Source organism: Cervus elaphus, chromosome 2, assembly GCF_910594005.1.
Source record: "Cervus elaphus chromosome 2, mCerEla1.1, whole genome shotgun sequence".
NCBI classification, from domain to species: Eukaryota; Metazoa; Chordata; class Mammalia; order Artiodactyla; family Cervidae; genus Cervus; species Cervus elaphus.
Window position 1 is genome coordinate 43,165,368 of NC_057816.1, and position 22,557 is coordinate 43,187,924.

At 36.5% G+C, this 22,557-nt stretch overlaps 1 protein-coding gene across 2 annotated transcripts in view; it reads right to left on the reverse strand.

The window, feature by feature from the left end:
• NOX4 (NADPH oxidase 4) overlaps positions 1-22,557 on the reverse strand; it is a 171,809-nt gene that overhangs the window by 93,933 nt on the left and 55,319 nt on the right. For both annotated transcript variants that reach the window (XM_043876528.1, XM_043876535.1), the window contains 4 exons: positions 20,982-21,062; positions 6,058-6,274; positions 3,716-3,880; positions 3,537-3,599 (listed from right to left, as the gene is read on the reverse strand). In XM_043876528.1, coding sequence (XP_043732463.1) covers positions 3,537-3,599; positions 3,716-3,880; positions 6,058-6,274; positions 20,982-21,062 — 526 coding nt within the window. The remainder of the gene's footprint in view (positions 1-3,536; positions 3,600-3,715; positions 3,881-6,057; positions 6,275-20,981; positions 21,063-22,557) is intronic.

Genomic DNA, 22,557 nt, shown 5'->3' on the forward strand with positions numbered 1-22,557 from the left:
CATCAATTCTTCGGCGCTCAGTCTTCTATATGGTCCAACTCTCACATCCATACATGACTACTGGAAAAACCATAGCTTTGACTACGTGGACCTTTGTCAGCAAAGTGATATCTCTGCTTTTTAATATGCTGTCTAGGTTTGTCATAGCTTTTCTTCCAAGGAGAAAGTGTCTTTTCAATTTCATGGCTGCAGTCATCATTGGCAATGATTTTGGAGATCAACAAAAGAAAATCTGTCACTGTTTCTACTCTTCCCCCTTCTACTTGACATGAAGTGATGGGACCAGATGCCAAGATCTTCATTTTTTAAATGCTGAATTTTAAGCCAACTCTCCTGTTTCACCCTCATCAAGGGGCTCCTTACTTCCTCTTCATTTTCTGCCATTAGAGTGGTATCATATCTGAGGTTGCTGATATTTCTCCCAGCAGTCTTGATTCCAGCTTGTGATTCATCCAGTCCAGTTTTTTTCATGATGTACTCTGAATATAAGTTAAATAAACAGGGTGACAATATACCGTACTCCTTTCCCAACTTGGGACCAGTCTGTTGTTCCATGTCCTATTCTAACTGCTGCTTCTTGACCTGCATACAGGTTTTTTAGGAGACAGATAAGTTGGTCTGGAATTCCCATCTCTTTAAAAATGTTTCAGTTTTAACTGATCCACACAGTCAAAGGCTATTGTCAATGAAGCAGAAGTAGATATTTTTCTGGAACCCCTTCCTTTCTCTGTGATCCACCAAATGTTTATAATTTGACTCTGGTTCCTCTGCCTTTTCTAAACTCAGCTTGTACACCAGCAAGTTCTCAGTTCACCTGCTGCTAAGACTAGCCTCAAGGATTTTGAGCTTTACCTTGCTGAAAGAAAGTGAAAGCGTTAGTTGCTCTGCTGCTGCTGCTGCTAAGTCACTTCATTCATGTTCGACTCTGTGTGACCCCATAGATGGCAGCCCAGTAGGCTCTGCCGTCCCTAGGATTCTCCAGGCAAGAACACTGGAGTGGGTTGCCATTGCCTTCTCTGGTTAGTTGCTCAGTCTTGTCCAATTCTTTGTGGACCTATGGACTGTAGCCCGCCAGGCTCTTCTGTCCTTGAATGCAATTTGGTAATTGATAGAGTATGGTACGATAGTTTGAACATTCTTTGGCAGTGCTCTTCTTTAGAACTGGAATGAAAACTGACCTTTTTCAGTCCTGTGGCCACTGGTGAGTTTTCCAAATTTGCTGACATATTGACATATTGAGTGCAGCACTTTAACAGCATCATCTTTTAGGATTTTAAATAGCTCAGCTGGAATTTCATTACTTCCACCAGCTTCATGCACAGTAATGCTTCCTAAGGTCCACTTGCCTTCACACTCCAGGATGTCTGGTTCTAGGTGAGGGATCACACCATCATGGCTATCCAGGTCATTAAGACCTGTCTGTATAGTTCCTCTGTGTACTCTTGCCGCCTCTACTTAATACCCTTTGCTTCTGTTAGGTCCTCATTTCTGTCCTTTATCACGCCCATCCTTGCATGAAATGTTCCCTTGGTACCTCCAGTTTTCTAGAAAAGATCTGTAAAAAGAGAAAGTCTTTCCCATTCTGTTGTTTTCCTCTATTTCTTTGCATTGTTCACTTAAGAAGGCTTTCTTATCTCTCCTTCTAGTCTCTGGAACTCTATTTTCAGTTGGGTATATTTTTCCTTTACTTCCGTGCCTTTCACTTGTCTTCTTTCCTCAGCTATTTGTTAAGCCTCCTCAGACAACCCCTTTGCCTTTTTGCATTTCTTTTTCTTTGGGATGGTTTTAGTCACTGCCTCCTGTACAATATTATGAAGTTCCATCCATAGTTTTTCAGATGCTGTCTACCACATCTAATCCCTTGAATCTATTCTTCATCTCCACTGTATAATCATAAGGGATTGGAAAAATAACTCCTGCTTTTTCTTTAAACATTTGACACTTTCTCTCAGTTTGTGTTGTTCCTTAAATACAAATGTTTCTGGCCTAGCCATCATCACATGTACATGCTCTCAAGGGGCAAATTCACACTGCAAATAAAAATTATAACACTTGCTAACATAAACTGACATATGCTTGATACTTTTCACATTCCAGATTGTGTTCTACGTGCTTTATTTGTAGTATTTCATTTGAAATCATAAGGTGTGTGTGAATAGCTACTGTCTTTATAATAATATTACACTAAGAAATGAATGTACAAAAAAGATGAAGTAACTTGACAAAGGTTTCCAAGCTTTCAACTTGAATAATACATCACATTTAACAGTGGTTCCAATAGGGGCTTTCCAGGTGGTACTAGTTATAAAGAATCTGTCTGCCAGTGCAGGAGACATAAGAGACACGGATTCTATCCTGGGTAGGGCAGATCTCCTGGAGAAGGGCATGGTGACCCACTCCAGCATCTTGCCTGGAAAATCCCATGGACAGAAGGGCCTGGAGGGCTACAGTCCATGGGGTCACAAAGAGCTGGACACAACTGAAATGACCTGCAGACAGCACAGCCAATCCCGGCAGAACTCCATCTCTAAACCTTTGCACATCAACATGCTGTTTTCCTGGACCTCCCCTCATAATTTGATCAATTCTAACATGAAAATATGTTGTCCTTATCTCAGTTACTTTTGTTAGAAACTGAATAAAATCTTAACTTCCATCAACAATGGAAAATATTAAATAAATTACACTGTTTCTACTGTGACATACAGTGATTAAAAATAATGAGGCATTTACAAATACAGTAACATGGAAAGTTGTCCACAACCTATTGGTGAGTGAAAAAATAAAACTTTAAAACAAAGGATCCAGCAAACGAATGGCAGACACCCATATGTGCCAAAGAATGTAAGGAAATATCGGTAAGACTATTTGTCAAACTTAAGAACAGGACTTGGGAGCGGGGTAATGAGGAAAAGTTATGATGTGATCCTATATGCTTCTGAATTATTTACTTTTTTCATAATGGGCTCATGCCATTTGTATAAGGCAAAAAATAACATTATGGAATGGGCTAACAATATTTGATGATACCATGATTTAGCCAGATTTCCCCGCATTATTTGTTCTATTTTATTTTTCTGACTTTATTTTCCTTTTCCTTCTCCACACACAGCCTAGATGCCAATTACACTGAGCTTTTTCTTTTCTAAACATTTTCTTTTGCTTCCATCTCAACCCACAGTACTCTATTTCCTTAAATTTAATCTCTCTAAAGAAAATCATGCACATTTTATAATTTCATACATATTTTATAAAAAGAAGAGTCCAAATATTCAAGAAATTTTCTGCATTTTGAATCAAAAAGATTTTATAAATTAAACAATATTTCCTGAAGTTTAAATTTTTAGAAAATAATTAATAGTTACTAAGTTTCTGTCTAGGTAATTATATTTCTTGTAAAAAGATGGTTTACTTAAACACTAAGGATATTGTGACAGCCTTGAATGATTTTTAGAATGAGGTGGAGTGCACACACACACAAAGAGAAAGATGCATTTCATTCTAAACATTAGAGAATCAAAAAACAAGTTTCTTACCATTGTGAGAGTAAATGGATGGTTTTCTAATGCAGACACACTGGGACAATGTAGAATAATGTACTAAAAAGCAACAAACAATTTTTAAATGACCAAGAAAGAAGTTCAAATATCTTAATAATGCTAATTTTGAAAAAACAGATAAAAGGTATTTTAAAAGTTGCTGGACATTGACTTACCTGGCCAGGTCTTGCTTTAAAATTTTCTTTGACCATTCGGATTTCCATGACATCTGATGGATGACTTGTGACTGAGATGATGGTGACTGGCTTATTGCTCCGGATACACCTGTAAAGCCTTTCAGCACAATATAGGCACAAAGGTCCAGAAATCCAAAGCCAGGTCTAATGGAGAATTTTTGAAATATACTTTAAGAAATACTTGTGTTATAGGACTCTTTATATCCTGCCTCACTGCTTATTTGACACATTACAGTAATAATACAGCAATGATAATTTAATCTGTATTTGAAATAACAAAGTGTAAAGAAAAATGAGTAAAAAGCAACAGATGCTCACTGCAACTTACTGAAACAAGAGTAAAGTATAAAATAGAAGGGAAAGTAATGTCTGGACCCTACCCTCAAGCCACTATCAAGGGTATAACTACCATTAACAGGTAGTTTATTATTTCATATATCCTTCTGGGCCCACAAGAAATATATGTTGTATAGATACAATATCTTTCTCTAAAGGAAGAAGAAAGAGAAGTAAAAGCTTAAGTAAATCTGGAGTATTTTAGTAAAAAATGTACCAGTCTAATATTTGTTTAAAAAAAAAAAAAGAGAACGGTAGGTATTTTTAATGCACACAATATGCATGCATAATATACATATACAAAATGTACACCCAATGTGAAATATGTATATGTACATATTTTTAAATACGGGCATACCACATGTGTTGTTCACAATTTACTTTTACATAATATAACATGAACAGAAGATACCATTTAGAATTTGGAAACCATGACAATTTTGCATGTATGCTGGAGGCATAACGCTCATCCCAGGATAACTGCATAGCCTATGTGGTCAACCTTTCTCCTACAACTACACACTTTATCTCTCTCAACACTTGGAGGCCCCCAACCCAAATGTATTTTCATGGTCACCTTTTAAAACCTAATCTACAGAGTTATTCCAGAAAGTCCTTCTTCCATGCAGATCATGCCTGTTCCTCACATTTATTGGGTTGGCTAAAAAGTTTATTCAGATTTTTGCATTTCTATCTTATAGAAAAACCCAAATGAACATTTTGGCCAACCCAACAGTTAGAAACTGTGTGCAGAGTAAGCATCACAGGACAAGCTCTGAAACTTTGGGACGTTGCTTAGCCTCTGGGCATCACACAAGTAAAATTGGACTCACAATACCTGCCTTCCCTAACATAAAGCATTGTGTGAAGCCAGAAAAGCTCTGAAGATTGTAAAGCTTAAAAGAAATCTAGAGGATTATTATTAATAAGAAAACAAGACAAACACACTCATTCCAAAGGCATCTACAAATCGCTATCTCTTGACTCCCTTTTCTTCTTCTTAAAACAGACATTCAATTTCACTATTTCCCGACTTTCCTTTGGTACAGACACAGAATACAGGGTGTGATACCCATGTGGGCAGCTCCCACGGCTACAAGGGAAGATTATGACTCTTACCAAACTACTAGTTGGGTATTTTGGGAAGAAGTTTTCTAAGAGCAAGATAACTTGGTTTTGTACTCTTCTTCTCCTACAAGTTAGTTTACATACTTTGGTCAGAGTATATTTACATATTTAAACCACAATTTCCTCATCAGAAAATTAAGGTTGACAATAATTGCTTCAAAGAGCTATGAATATTTAAAAAAATGCATATAATGTATTTTAGCACAGCCCCAAGCAGATGGTATTAAGCATTCAATATACTGATTTTACAACTCAGTATTTATAATATTATACATAATATTGTACCATAATAATATTATACCATAATTTCCTTATCAGAAAATTAAGGATGATGGTAATTGCTTCAAAGAGTTATTGTGAATATTAAAAAAGCATACAATATATTTTAGCACAGTTCCTAGCAGATGATATTAAGCATTCAATAAATTTATTTTACAGCTTAGTGTTTATAATATTATACATAATATGATACTATACTATAATAATTATTAGCAGTAGTACTAGGTTTTTCACTATTATTATTTTTCTTATTCAACCTACTTTTCTCAATGCATAAGGAATGTATCTTTGCCACCTTTCTTATGGTAAGCACCAGTGCCACAATTTGCAAAGATCATATGATGAGTTAAACAGGAATTTTCTATATTCTGTAATATCATAGATCTACTCATTGAACTGCAGGCTGCCTATTATGGAAAAACAGGTACTAATTTGCTACTGAAACAGCCTGAAACAATCTCTTCTGCAAGAATAATTGCTTTATTACCTTCAAAAACATGTTTAAATGCAATGCTGATCAATTTTTTATGGGAACATGGACTTTGCAGAAACCAGTAAAGGCATAGGACTAATCTGACCTGTGGAAAATTAGCTTGGAACCTGGGCTCTTCCATACAAATCTTCACAAACGTGTTCTGGGTAAGTTCATCAGGCTTTGAAAATCCTCCAGGAGAAGATTCATGAAAATGTTCTGAGAAATGTTCTGGTAAATGAGTATTCTGGTAGTGGGTTCCATTAAGATTCATGCAGCCAGGAGGGTGGGTATCTAAATTAGTCTGATACTTCAGCAGCCCTCTAAAGTTCAGAAAAAAATAAAAACAAAGATAAAAAGGAACTTGAAATCAGAGGCACATTATAATAAAATATTCTTTTTTCTTGTTGACTTTCACATACCATTTATTCAAGAAGTGCTTCTCATATACCTTATATAACATTAATTGAGAAATCTTAAAAATCTTAACAAATTCATTACCATGGAACTACATTAAAAAATTTGGTTCCCCTCCCCCAAAATATGCCATAAATACATAGTAGGGAAGACACATGCAATCTTTCCAAATATTCTTGCATTTGACAGCTTTATTTCAAGTCTATTAAGCATTTATAAAATCACATAGAAGTTTTCACTTCAATAAACACTATAATATGAGTACTTTCGCTATAATTTCAAACACAAATGGAAAAGTATAGGGTTCACATTTGATTTGGCTAAGACGAGACAAAACAAGCCTTGCTGATTCACAGGGAAATGCTAAACAAACACAGTAACAGATACTGGAAGTGTGTATCTCCCATGGTCTGAAAAAAATTAATACACTCCATCAGACCCTAAACCTGTTTACTTTTCAATTTCTCCATAAACAAGAACCACAGAAAAGGCTCACAATAATGAATCAGGAAGGAAAACCTAAAACCCTAAAATCCCATTCTGATTATTTCATATTTTGTGAGATTTAAGATAAGCCTTCAACTTTCTCTGTTCTGTATTTTTTATCAAAAGGAGTTAAGTAAGATCTACTTCATAGGGATAGTGCATCAAATCATAGATTTATGGTTTTTTTTTTTGCATAAGTAAATCTTGAAGAAAAAGGTAAGACTTTGAAAAGCATTGAAATGTTTATTTTAATTTTGAAAATATGAAAATTTTAGTTTCCAAAATTATTTTTCTTGGTTGGCTAAGAGTGTTTAAATTACCCTTCATGCTGACCCTAACCCTAAATCTTCATGTTTTAAATGACCCACATAATTTCAGTGTATTTTGAAAAGTACATCTTTAAGTTTACCACAGCTACAGTAATTATATAAATGATTTTTGCAAAGATAATATTTTAAAACAACAAAGACTATAACAAGAAAAACGATATGAAATAGATCTAATATATGAAAGTTAGGAAAGCAATGACTAAGTCAGTCTTTGGTGGAATGTACCATCTACTCAACCTGATCATTCTCTCATTTTCTCCTTATGCTTATGTTCAATTCCCTTTCACTCTTCATTTTATTTTACTTTCTTCCCATAACTAATCATCAGAGAACACACAGTACATGCAATGAGCTTCTAAGTAGTGAATGAAATGCATGGACATTGTACAAGTGTGAGAGAAGTACGTAATTCTTTATAAAGTTCTAGTCACATAATACAATTGTTGTGCCATTCTACTTAGAAAATCTGATAATTTGGTACAGCTTTGATTACAAGTAATGAGTTACCCAAACTTGCTGCTCCTACTGAGTACCCTGAGGGTAGTGGCTGACAGGTGGACAGGCCAAAAGTCTGGAGCAGTTTTTCTATTGGCCATAAATTGAACAAACTGGCATAATGCAACCGGCATGATCCTAGGTGGTGCTACCGAGTTCAAGAAATACTCAAATTTGGCTCCTAAACCTTCAGAAACTCAAAATCCAGTTTAGAAGATATCTTTAGAGAAGCTGAACATAACTCAGACCACTGGTGATGATTTCAGTAGAGTGATTTAAAGACAGTTTAGTAATGTATAGTAAGTATGAGGTTCAGTCCAAAACAATTTATATTCATTTCACATTATCCTCACAACAACTACTGTAAATAGGAATAACTATTTATCAATTAAGAAACTATTTTAACAGATTAAGTAACATCCCAGCAAGTAAGTGGCAGAGTCAAGATTTGAATCCAGGTTTGACTCAAATTCTATGCTCTTCATCTCTTACTATACAGCATGCTAACTCACTGGAACACTAGATCCTCAAAACTTTCATTTGAAAAAGATGACAGATGAACAGATCAATATTTACTAAGAAAGTATGTCAGAAAATTTGTAAACATCTATTTCCTACTTGAGTTTCTCTGGTGGCTCAGAGGCAAAGAACCCGCCTGCCAATGCAGGAGACATGGGTCAGATCTGTGGGTTGGGAGGATCCCTTGGAGGAAATGGAAACTCACTCCAGTATTCTTGCTTGGAGAATCCCATGAACAGAGGAGCCTGGTGGGCTAAAGTTCATAGGGTCGCAAGAGTCAGACACGACTTAGTGACTAAATAACTAACAAAACTAAATAACTAAACAACATTAACAACGAATTTCCCACTTAAACTTCAAAATAACATACAAGGTGTTTTCATCCCAATTTTACAGATGAGAAACCCATATTGTTTAGGTCAGAGATTCAGTCAGTAGTAGTCAAAGCATCGGGCTTGACTGGTGGCTCAAATGGTAAAGAATCTGCCTGTAATGCAAGAGACCTGGGTTCAATTCCTGGGTTGGGAGGATCCCTTGGAGAAAGGAATGGCATGGAATTCAGACACTTGATCTCCCTCATTCCAAAAACCTGTATCACACAAAGCAAATAAGTTGGTTAAAGAAGGAGACATCAAAGAAAGGCGTTCAATATGAACAAAAACCTGGAAATTAGGTCAGATAGAGTGTGTGTGTGTGTCTGTGTATGTGTGAGAGACAGAGAGAGTGAGAGAGAAAGAAAGAGAGAAGGGGCTGCTGAACATCAGGCAAAGGAATGTAAGTCATAAACAACATCATTCTCCTTCTCCTAAGTCATAAACAACATCATTCAGGTTGGACATTACCCCGTGTACAAATGGTCCTTATTAGGATAAATGTTGCTGCCATGCAGTACAAATCTTCAGGCCAGTCCAATCAAGTAAACAATGTTGTTCCTGGTATAGAAAGTAGCACAAAATTTTCTAAAATCCCTTTTAATTTGGAGAGCTTTATGTTATTTTAAGCTGTTCTCAAGTTTAATGGCATAGGTTACCTATGACTATGCCCGTTAAAGTGGTATTTTCTTTGTCTCAGAATATAATTATTGTCATTGAAGGAACACGTACAAAGGAGAAAAGATCTACAGACAATGATAAACAAACAAAAATTACCATTCATCAGAAAAAAATTAAGCACAAAATCTTGGGGTTTTTGTATAAATAGTGTGTGTTAGTTACTCAGAGGTGTCCAAGTCTTTGCGACCCCAAGGACTGTAGACCACCAGGCTCCTCTGTCCATGGAATTCTCCAGGCAAGAATACTGGAGTGGGTACCCATTCCCTTTTCCAGGGGATCTTCCTGATCCAGGAATTGAACCTGGGTCTCCTGCACTGCAGGCAGATTCTTTACCATCTGGGCCACCAAGGAAGCCCTTTGGATAAATTAGGTGGTAAAGATACTGAGGAGTTCAAAAGGTAGGACAGTGGCAGGTTTTGAGAGGTAGTACATGCCAGACAGGTGCTTGCTGCTTTAATCTATTTAATCTATTTCCACAAATTTCATAATACACGTGTGTGGTAAAGATTAGTGGCCTCGAAGAAATTCAAAAAAGAGGGGATATAGGTGTACATATAGCTAACTCACTTTGCTATACAGCAGAAACTAACAACATTGTAAAGTAACCATACTCCAATAAAAATTAGAATAAGAAAAGATCAGTCTCCTCATCTTAGAATGAGCAAAAACACTGAGAACTGTTAGGTGGTCTGCCCAAGACCACACTGTCAATCAGTGGTCAAGTCAGCCAAAGGCCATGCTCCTTCCCGTGTACCAGGCTTGCTCTCCCTGCAGAATTTCCATTCTACTTATAAACAATATTCTGAAATCAAAGGCCAATGTATGCAATGAATACAGTTTTATGGCTCTACATGGCTCTATCTATCTAGAAAAGAAAGTAGTATATTTCTAGCTAACCAATAATTTTATGTTATGTTTAAAGTTCAATGAAATGCAATAAACTTACCTTTTCACTGTACTAGTGAAAAGTAGAAGTGTTCATTTCTTTGGTACTAGTGCAGAACTACGGGATGGCGCAGATAGCTACGGGAGTTGGTGATGGACAGGGAAGCCTGTCGTCCTGCAGTCCATGGGGTTGCAGAGTTGGACACGACTGAGTGACTGAACTGAAGTGCAGAACTTCTTAGAACATGCAACCTTAAATAAACATCTCTTTAAAAATTATATTTCAAGCCCCTAAAATACTTCCACTCTGAAGAATTTTGAATTTTGTTGTTGTTCAGTCACCAAATCATGTCCCACTCTCTACAACCCCAAGGACTGCAGCACGCCAGGCTTCCCTGTCCTTCTCCATCTCCTGGAGTTTGCTCAAATTCATGTCCAGTGAATCAGTGATGCCATCCAACTATTTCATCCTCTGTTGTCCCTTTCTTCTCCTGCCCTCAATCTTTCCCAGAGTCAAGGTCATTTCTAGTAGGTCAGCTCTTTGCATCAGGTGAATTTTGAATAGGAATGTACATTAAATATTATAGACACTGGATTGACAGATAAAATCAAATATCATCTTTTAATCCAGTTACTTCACTGTGAAAGCATTTGTTAAAACTGAGTTCAATATGTGGTCTCTATGATTTATTTGAATCCCTAGTACCTATATTTATGTCAGCAGACATAATATACCTGCCTTGCTTTAGAGTTTAATGCAATAACAAAACTCACTTGAAGTAATGCTTTAAAAAATGCACAGCTCTCTTCTCTACCTGCCAAATAATTCTGATCTTCCTCATTGCCCTACAGCCCCACTGAGATATACCTATTTCACACTGATTGTTAGTTAAGTTTTGAGACTGATTAATTTAAATGATATAGCCCCTGCCTTCAAGAAGCTTACGGTTGAGTGTACTGCCATCCAAAAGAACTTTATGTGATGGTGGAAATGATCTAAATCTGTTGTCCAGCCATTAGCTGTTGAAACGTGGTAGTACAGGCAAAAAATTGAATTTATCATATTATTTCACTTTAATTAATCTAAATTGAATAGCCATACCACAACTTTAATGGGTATAATTAGGTATGAAAGCAAGAACAGCAACAAAAAACCAAAATGGGTAATGCTATATAGATGTGTAATGACCTCTAAATGTGTATATAGAGATGATGAACTCTGCTTATGACATTCTGGAAAGGGCTTCATGGGAGAAGCAACTGAAGGAAATGGAGATCCCAGTGTTACAGGATAGGGAAATGGAATTCCAATATGAGCGATTACAATGAACAAAATACACTGTTTATTCCCAAACTAGTAGAAGGGCTAATATCTTGTGCATTATATATTCCCCTTATAACCACACTCACTGCCAAATCTCTTCAACTCTCCAACAAGTTTCTTGCATGTTTTAAGTCTTCAATGTATTTCTACTGAATTAATTTTTCAAAGCAAATAATAACTATATAATTTTTTAAATATGGCAAGTGCATCTAAAAGTTAAAATAAAAGGAACATTCTTATACTGTTGTATCTCTCAAATGAAAAATCATTTGAAAATGAAAAAAGGAAAGAAAAAGATGTTAGTCAATTGGAAAGCAGAATGTCTTGCCAAGTTAAGACAGTGATACAGTAGGGGATGGAGGCACACAGACTGTGGGAATAAGGATGCTTACTACTAATTTTTTCGGGCATTATGCTCCAAAAGAGAGATTTTGAAGTATCTGTGGAATGTCTAGTGTTCTTCAATCATAAGAAATCAATGACTTTATGGTGTATCAAAATATGTGGTTGTGGACACTATTGTTTTTGCACTCATAAGGATTTCAAGATGCACTTTCAACACTCAACAGCGTTTCCACAAAACTGGCTCTGTCGCCATCATCTTCAAATGCTTAACAATTTATTATCAAGGGGCCCTGCATTTTCATTTTGTAGTAAGCCCTGCAATTAAGTATCCTGCCACAGACTGTCCGGCTGGCAAAACAAAGCCTTGGAATCTAAGGACCTAGAATCGACATTCAAACCTTCCTTAAGTGTGCAAAGTAAAATAGGTCATTCTAATAAGCTTCCTCAGCTGAGAGATAGTACCTGTTATCCTCTACTTAACAGGTTTATAAAGGAAAGGCCTTTGATCTCTTAGGAAAGAAAAAATATGCAAGCATCCAATATTTGTTACTGTTTCCTTTGCTTTCAGGCTTTACTAAAATGGCAGTGTGGGATAAAAGGATTATTCCACATTTCAGAAAAACACTGATGTACTGGAAATATTTCTTATAATAAATTTAGCCGTTGTTCCTTCTCCTTCCTCCCCAACCTTCTTACCCTGTACCTCTAGCCAGAACCATTTGTTATTATAAATAAGGCCCCAGGAGAAAAACTTAGGTTAAAATTACATGAGAAAGTATTCGGTCTGAAGTTCACTATTTCTATCCTCAAAATGGGGAGAAAGTAAACTCACAGTTTAGAAGATTAAAAAATTCATTAATAAGTGTAGCTTGTAGTATAAATTGAGCTTTCCTGGTGGCTCAGTGGTAAAGAATCCACCTGCCTGGTTGGGAGACCTGGGTTTGATCCCTGGGTCGGGAAAATCCCCTGGGGAAGGGCAGGGCAACCCACCCCAGTATTCTTGTCTGGAGAATCCCAAGGACATAGGAGCCTGGCAGGATGCAGTTTAGGGGTCACAAAGAATCGGACACAACTGAGCATGCATGCACATACACACACATACAGTAAAAATCAATTTATGTACATGAGAATGTCTTAAATATATTACTTACATCTATCTATACATATGGCATCCTTATGACAAAAAATACCCCATAATCTCAATTCCCACCTTTACCTGGCTTTCAGGATAAGATATCAACAAAAGTAAATAAATCATAAGACTTTAGTTAGGAATTATTACATAAAAAATCATTTTTACCTAAGAATGAAAATAAATCCTATGAATGGGAAATTAGAAATGGGAAAAATACATACATATCTAAAGGTCATAGTTGTATAGAACATTATATTTATTAACATATGGAAAATATAAAAATATGATGGAAGGGGACTTTGGATTGCATATAACAAAGACTCACCTTCTCAGAAATTTTATTCACCCTATATATTTTAAGTGAAAAATTAAAAACCAAAAAGTGCAAGAAGACAAAGAGATAAAAAATTTTCTCCCACAATTCAAAGAATTTTTAGCCACAGAGGCACACAAAAATCTCCAATAAAAATATGCCAGTTTACAATACAACCAAAATAGTCAAGACTTCAAAGTTAATTCCTCTGGCACATGAATTGATATTCTTGTTGCCATAATAACTTACTATCTAAACAGCACTACATGTAAATGACAGGCTCAGAATGGCAAGCCAAGTTACATTTAAACAAATACACAGATTATTTTTATTGCTGTCTGCAATACTTTAATATTTGAAGAAAATTGTAAGGGCCTAGAAGGACAACACATTCCTAAAGGACAATTAACACAATTCCACGTAATCCGGCAAATACTGAGCGAATGATGACTTGTGAAAGGAATTTCACAGATAAAGATGAGGAAGAAATAGTCCTATCCTAACCGACAAGGACCTACTGTAGAGCCCATGGAACTCTGCTCAATGCTGTGTGGCAGCCTGGATGGAAGAGGAGTTTGGGGGAGAATGGATGCATGTATATGTCTGGCTGAGTCTCTCTGGTGTACACCTGAAACCACCACAACATTGAGAAGCGGCTCTACCCCCACACAAAATAGAAATCTTTTTAAAAAGGAAATAATCCTATCCTCAAAAACACTCCAATTTACCTAAGATATATCACCCTGCTGTGTTTTTTCTCCTCTTTTGTATTCTAACTCACAGATGTATAATAGGCTGTAGGCTGCACTGGGATTTTCTTCTATTCAACTACAACTTCAGCTATCACCTGACTTTCTCCCTTTTACCTAAGGTTTTATATTCGTGCATATGTGTGTGCTCAGTTGTGTCTGATTCTTTGTGACCCTACGGACTGTGGTCTGCCAGGCTCCTCTGTCCATGGGATTTCCCAGGCAAGAATACTGTAGTGGGTTGCCATTTCCTACTCCAAAGGATCTTCCCAACCCAGGGATCGAACCAGTGTCTCTTGTATCTCCCACACTGGCAGGTGGATTCTTTAGCACGAGTACCACCTGGAAGCCTATTAATATTCTCCTATTGTTGCTGTTTTTCAATCGCTAAGTGGTGTCCAATGAACTGCAGCACACCAGGCTCCTCTGTCCTCTGTCTCCCAGAGTTTGCTCAAATTCACATCCGTTGAGTCGGTGATGCCGTACTACTTTTGCTTAACCTACAGCTTCCGGGCCTTCCTTTCACGTGGCTTTGCCAAGTTCCCATCTGACATTCTAAGGGCAGGTGCCTCTCCCCAGGAAGAAAATCCCACAAGCCTCTCCTCCCTCCACACCAGAGTGAGTAAAAGGAGACCTCAGTTCAAGTGCTTCTAAAAGAGAAGATTCTTGAGAACCAGCAACTTCTAACACTTAACTATGTTGCATAATTTCCTCCTCCTGAGAGCATAGCAGAAGAAAGATAAACCAACACAATAAGCCTCATCTCATAAGTATTTGTCTGCCCCAGGTTAACTTCTTGATTTTTAATTCCTATGAGGCTGACAATGCCTCTGGTTCACTGTCATTGTTGACAAAGTCTGTGTTCCTTGGGTTTAAAGAATAAATGTTTTTAGAAACATGCTCATAAAAAGCCACTCCTTTCAAAGTTTCTGAAAAAATGATTTAAGCAGAATATAAATCATGCTCTACAACAAACTCGTGCCAGTAAGTAGTTCCAAATGGCAGAAAGTTATGTTTTAAAGAATAATTCAGGTATCACTTATGTATAATAATAAAATATGGTCTGAAAAGTCCAGCTGGCTCAGTTATTAATATTTACTATTATCTGGCTCTCACTGTCATCCACACATCTGAGAAGGACCTTCCCCTTTTCTTTTCCAGAATTCTCACATAATATTTTGCCTCTTATGTAAATAAAAAGTAAAATACAATTACCACCCACGCAACACTTCCTAGAGCTAAAGCCAGTGGGAGCGCTGACTGTCTTAAAATTGAGAGGCTAAGGTGCCAAATCTCATTTACAACGCGTTCCCTCCATGTGCCTTTCAAAGGAGTCCGGTGAGGCTCTTGGCTGAGACTCTGTGACATTCATAATTGCTTTTCCCTCCAATATCCCTTTTATCAGCAAGTGAGAATGGCAGTATATCTCTCCTCTTGATGAGTTTTTCAAATGAAAATGAAGAAAGAAACATCCAGTTACATTTATGTCTGGAAAGAGGAAACATTTTTGGCTTTTCAATATTTTTCCTGAATGTTGTCTGAATTGAAATATCTTTAAATACAGTGTAAAAATAGCAATCTCCTATAAAAGTGTACTAAAAACGAGAAAAAAAAATTCCTTAGGAGAAGGTTTGTCTTAAAGTCCTCAAATCTTTATAATTAAAATCTATTGCCCTCTTGAGGGCTAACAACATTATAAAGATTGTTGCCCTTTCAAGGAATATTCTCTGATCTGCTAAGCAATTTTCATTACATGTTCACCAGATTACTTTGCTGATAGGAAAATCTGGGCTCTTGAAAAAAAAATGTGTGTTTATAAAAAAAAAATATTGTTCAACTAACTAAATGTGGAGTTTCTTCTTTACACAAGTATTTGTATTAGTGCAAGTATAATTTTTTTCCTGCTAACATTTATTCAGTATATCTATATTCTGCCTACATTGCTGCATTCACTTATTCAAACCTATGAGACAACTCTATCATACGGATATTTTATTAGTAATCCCATGTAATGGATAAAAAAGAAAGGACAAATTATCTGGCAAGGTCCTACAGCTAGTAAGTGATGTAAGCTCTTAATTGCCATGCCACACTCATCTCCTAAGGAAAAAAATAATGTATTTTAAAAATCCATATAATCACTGAAAAAAAATTGAGTTTAGTGTATATGACATATTCTTTTTTAGGGTGCCAGGCAATAGAAATGCTTATAAATACTAATGGGAAAAAATCAAATACATAGGCAAAAAGAATAAAAACTAGGTTAAGCTAAAGGCATGCTTAATCAAGGTAACTGGGCTTCCCTCATAGCTCAGTTGGTAAAGAATCTGCCTGCAATGCAGGAGACCAGGGTTTGATTCTTGGGTCAGGACGATCCCCTGGAGAAGGAAATGGCTACCCACTCCAGTATTCTTGCCTGGAGAATTCCATGGATGGAGGAGCCTGGCAGATTACAGTTCATGGGGTCAAAAGAGTCGGACACGACTGAGCGACTAAGCACACAGAAGACAATCAAGGTAACTGGATCCTAAATAATATTGCGAGTAATACTTTGAGCAAAGCTAAGATTTCCACTGAGCCAAAATAGACTGCATACCCCAGGAGCACCACATTTAATTTCAATTTCCAGCTTTAAATGGGATACAGGGAAGCCATGCCAATAGCCAGCTTGATTTAGTAGTTAAGAATGTGGGCTCTGGAATCTATTTCAAAAGAGAAATAACTTCATAAAAATTAGAGCTTTCCAAAAACAGAATGGGATTTTCAAAATTAGAAATTTACTTAGATATATTGTAGGGAGACTGAAAGAATCTTGGTCAAAATCATCTTTTGAACTTTCTTCAAAACAAGATTTTATAAAAATAAAATTGACTTTAGAAAATTACATAAAGCAATTGCTCCTCCTTATAAAAGTCAACAATTTCAAATAGCTTCACTGTTGAATTAAAAAACTGTCTACAGTTTCTAGCCCATGTTGATCCTTCAATTTTCTGCACTACTAGAATCCTGGAAAATACAGTATGTTTACACTTGGAAAATATGTAGTTTAAAATTGCCTTTAGCACTTTCAATTGATTTTTTTTAAATTTCAAAATAATAACCAATGCTGGGAGACTAAAGCTTATATATTACATTGTTCTTCTACACTCTATTATTTTACTTACCACATTGATGGAGAAAAAGCAAATGCCCAACAAATAGTGAGCTTCTGTTCAAATCTAAAGCATACTCTATCAGGCACTTCAAAATAAATTCAAGAAGCTTGTTTTGAATAGCTGTACTTTACTTGTATAACCAAAAGCTAGAGAGTAAAATTAACAAAGCATTTCATAAATAAAGATATATCTAAGTCTTCAACATTGGCACAAATAATAGCTTCAATAGATTTACTTATAGGTAGACCTTTTGCAATAAAAAAGAACATTTTGAGAAATGTTCCATTTTGAAAAAGCTGTAAGATTTATCAGTAGTAGTTTTTACCCCATACCAGAAGCATAATCTATGTAGCTTTATTAAAAATTAAACTTGACAGAATTACAAACTTTTAGTTAGAAGATGAATAAATTCGACAGATTTGACTTACAGCACAGTGACTACGGTTAATAATACCATATTGTACACTTGAAATTTGCTGAGAGTAAATCTCAAGTGTTCATGCCAGAAAAAGAGGTAACTATGTAATGTGATAGATAAGTATTAATTTGCTTGTACACTTCAAATATATTCTATTTGTCAATTAAAAATTAAACTTCATAAAATATGTGTACTACAGAATGCTTAGAGTATTGTATATTTGTTGCATGACACATTTCAGTATTAGAATAATTGTTTTCTTCATATTTATCTATAATATGCAAAGAACTATTAATTCAGTTGGTATAATAGATTAAATATATAAGTCATTCTGTAGATGTGTTTGGTTATTTCTTTATATAAATTAAAGTCACTTTCTGTTTATGACCCCTGTTCCACAAAAGTAAAATCAAGATTTAAATATATATTGTATTTCCCCCCAAAATGGAGAAAGAACTCTTACTACTCTCTAAACTTCAGAAGTCTAGTCTATTTAAACTCTTGAACCTTTGAAAAGTGACTCTATTTGAAATACAAAGAAACAGATCTTTTCAGAACTTTAATTTAGTACAGCTTAAAGGCAAAAAAATGTATAACTAATTTTACCAGCAAGTTATTATATTTTTCTCTAATCTGTTATAGCTAGAGAGAACAAGCCCAGGTAAATCGAGATATTAAGCTTTAAAAATAAAAACTTAAGACCCTATATAATAGGCTCTATGTTCATCCACATCATGAGAACTGACTCACAGGCGTTCCCCATTATACAGACTGAAGTAAGTCAGAAAGAGAAAAACATAGATATGGAATCTAGAAAGATGGTACTTATGTACCTATCTACAGGACGACTATGGAGCTGCAGACATAGAGAACGACGTTCGGTGGTGAGGGGATGGAGGTGGCGGGACGAATGGGGAGAGTCACATGGAAGCATATACACTACCATGCGTAAAACAGATAACCAACGGGAATTTGCTGGATGACTCGGGGAACTCATAACAACCTAGAGGGGTGGGAAGGGGTGAGAGGCTGGAGAGGGGTTCAAGAGGGAGGGGACACATGTATTCCTACGGCTGACTCATGCTGGTGAATGGCAGAGGCCAACACAATATTGGGAAGCCATTTTCCTTCCATTAAAAATGAGTAAGTTTGGTAAAAAAACTTAAAAGCAAACTTTTAGAAGCACTGAACTCTCTAAAAAATAAATAAAGAAATAAAACACTATGGGTTTTTGTGTCAGAATGCCTGGATCTGAAAGCAGGATACATCAGTTAAGCAAACTTTAGCAAGTTATATACTCTCCCTAAACCTAATTTCTTATGTGAAGGGTGTTTAACAGTATCATTTATCCTTATAAAACTATAATCCTTTAATAGTATTAAGCATCTAAATCATTTTGAATTTATGCTTGGCATACAGTAAACATTATGCAAATGTTTTAAATTAGTATTATCATTAGTAGCACATCTGTTTAGTCATAGTCCATTTTTATGATAATAGCTCTGGACAACCAAGCAAGCCATTTAAAGAACAGAATATAAAGCAGATTTTCTCTACCAAGGGCTTTCCTGGTGCTACAGAAGATGTTAGCCCCACAAGGGAAAAGAACAGAACCCAGAGGTTCCACTGACTGCAGCCCTCTTCCCTACGTGGCAGCCACGGCTAGCTGGAAGTCAGGATTATGTGTGGCCATATATCTGTGTGTGTGTGTGTGTGTGTGTGTGTGTGTGTGTGTGTTTTAGTTCTCAGTTGTGGCCTACTCTTTGTGACCCCATGGACTGTAGCCTGCCAGGCTCCACTATCCATGGGATTCTCCAGGCAAGAATGCTGGAGTGGGTTGCCATTCCCTTCTCCAGGGGATCTTCCCAACTCAGGGATTGAACCCGGGTCTCCTGCACTGCAGGCAGGTTCTTTACCTTCTGAGCCACCAGGGAAGCCCAGCCATATGTCTAATGCTCTACAATTATATGTTCTAGAACCACGTTACAGAACAGACTAAACCAGGACCTGGGAGACAGTAAATCAGGACATGGAAGACAGAGGTCCATAAAACGCTGACATCTAAACCAGTGGCCTCCCAAATTGGAGGAAAAACATTTTGAACATGCAGCTTGAGATAAGTACATCATTTATGGATCAGATTTACTGTACTGAGAAAGTATATTATAAAACATTCTGGAGAAAAAATTAACAGCAGGCCTGAACTTTCCTCCACATACTGTCTCCCTGGAAACCTTCCGGGTTACGACAAACAAGGAGGGACCGCTGTGTCACCAGTCAGCAATGTTTGCTACCGGAGGAACACATCTGGACGGGGAGGATGCTGACTCAGCTTCCTGATGCAGTGTGTGCTGGCAACTGCGAGCATCCCTTTAGGAAAGCTGGATCGTTATCAAGAGGCTGATTCCTGTGGAGCGTGAGCCTTCCCCAAGGCGAAGGAGCCCTTGTCTACCCACACGATCTCATCTTAAAACTCAGTTACTACATAGGAGGTAATGCAGAGAAGGCAGAAAACGGTTCCTGAATATCTAGAGGGACTCCCACTGAAGAAGCACCTGACATTATCCTGCTGACATTCTGTTTCCGGTCCTGTATCCTTCTACTAAACCAAGTCAATCTGGTGCCGAACAACAGTATCATACTAGTGTGAACGTTAACACCACAGGTCCACTATGGTGATCATACAGACATGTACATACACAAAAAGCATATTACTTACATCCTCTAACATAATGAATTATTATTTTTTTTTTCAAAATGAATTATTTTAAGCACCATACATTTGAGTATACTGCTTGGGTCCACGTACATTTCAGAGTATTTGGGGTATATTTTTTGTAACCACTTGGAAGCTATCGCTTTTCCCTCTGTGATTTTCTGGTGTTTTTCACAGATGTTTTTCTTTGGTCCTTGTAAATCCTTGGCTTTCTCTGCAAATACTAGTGCCCCTAGGACTTCTTAAACTAAAAATTGGTAACTCCATTGTTACAAACTCTGCAGCAGCAAGACATAAGGAATTCCTGAAAATTCAAACATTAAATACACTGAAGTTCTTCACTTCCTGCTCATTTTCTTTTAAAGTTTATCAAGCTATAACTACAATAGTATACATATATCCCCTCCAATGAAATTTTTTTTAAAAAATTAGAAGAAAAGATATAATTATAGAAGGCTTTAAAATCTACAACATTGTGGGAGAAGTAATTTTGTCTTTCCATTTTAATATACTTTTAGGCTAGTTTCATTAAAACATGCTACGTCCAAAATAGAACAATTCATCCCACTCGACACTACCCTCAATTCCAGTAACCAAACATTTTGCCATTTCCTATGAAAATTTCTATAGGCTTATCTTTCATTACCCCATTTTTAAGCACATGTGGTTTTTAAAACAGTTATTAAACTTACCCTGATACATGTAACATCAGCAACATGTAGAAGACAAAGAAGAGATTATGAGTATACCAGAAGATGTCATAGTTAGAAACTCTGAAAAAAAAAAAACAACTTAATTTCAGTTTCACTTCCTACTCCATCTCTATAAAACAAGCAAGCATCCTTTCAAATACATGTCACTACTGAAAGTTGAAATATGAGTTCATCTGAAATTTATCTATTAATATCAAGATATTAGCATACCATTGCAGAAAACTGAAGAAATTATAAGCAACACTTTATCATCTTGAAGATTATTTGTATTTCAAATAAAGATACACAGAAAAAATTAAAATCAGGTGTTTATTTTTAAATTATGATGATGTAAGGCTAAGGAGCAGGGAACAGTCTTCTAATGTGTACTACTTCTGCCTTTATCTATCAATATTCTCAATTTTCAAGTGATTTAAAAATAACTAATGTTTCTATCCTAATATGTATTTTGAGAGCAGTTCAAAGGAAATTCAGATGGAGACAAATTAAATAAATGCTCATCAAAATTTTATATGATTTTCCTAGACAGTATATAACTTTAAAACCTTGTGTTACTGCCCTGGGGGAAGACCAAGATTTTAAAAAGGGAAGGGTACAATCAACACAACCTATAAACTGCTTGAAAGAAGTAAAAAGACTATCAGTTACTTATTTCATATACCTGAGTGGATGTTCAAATATTAGACTCTTGGAGGTGGAGGGAAGCTACCTGAAAAAAGCTTAGATGATCCTCATACAACCCCCAAAACCTTTTAGAACCCCCAGTTTAGGCAATAACCAATACAGTCACATCTACTCCAGTCACAGATTGCTACCACAAACAAGATCCGTGACACCCTTATAACATAAACTTTCTTGCATAGATCTGATCTTTTTAATCTAAATTTCTAAAAGTGGAATTACATCAAAGGACGCACACTGTGTAAAGTTTTTGATATACACTCCCCATTGCTCTATAAAACATGTTTATCAATCAAGAACCCAATCATAGAAGTAGGAGTGCCCGTCTCCCCGAACCCAGACTCGACTTCATACATCTCCAGAATCTTGGAATAGGGTGTTATTTCATTTGTGTGTTACTTGCTTTCAATTCTTCTGTGACTTACCTGTTCACAGTAATTACCCATTTCTACAGCATATTTCTCAACTGTTGCAAGTAAACTATTCAAATTTAAGAACGTACTAGTTCCATAGCAGGGCTTCCCAGGAGACACTGCCAGTAAAGAACCCGCCTGTCAATGCAGGAGACATAAGAGACACAGGTTCGATCCCCGGGTCGGGAAGATCCCCTGGAGGAGGGCATGGCAACCCACTCCAGTGTTCCTTCCTGAAGAATGGAAGAGGAGCCTGGTGGGCAACAGTCCAGAGGCTCACAGAGTCAGACATGAGTGAAGCAGCTTAACAAGCATGCATAGTTCCATGTGGGTGTAATAATTTCCCCAGTAACATGTTTACTTTCCAATTTTTATATGTATATTGACATTCAGGAGTTTTAGTTTTCATATTTTTAGATAGCTAAATATTTCCTATATTTCCCCTTGTCGATTATGAGCAC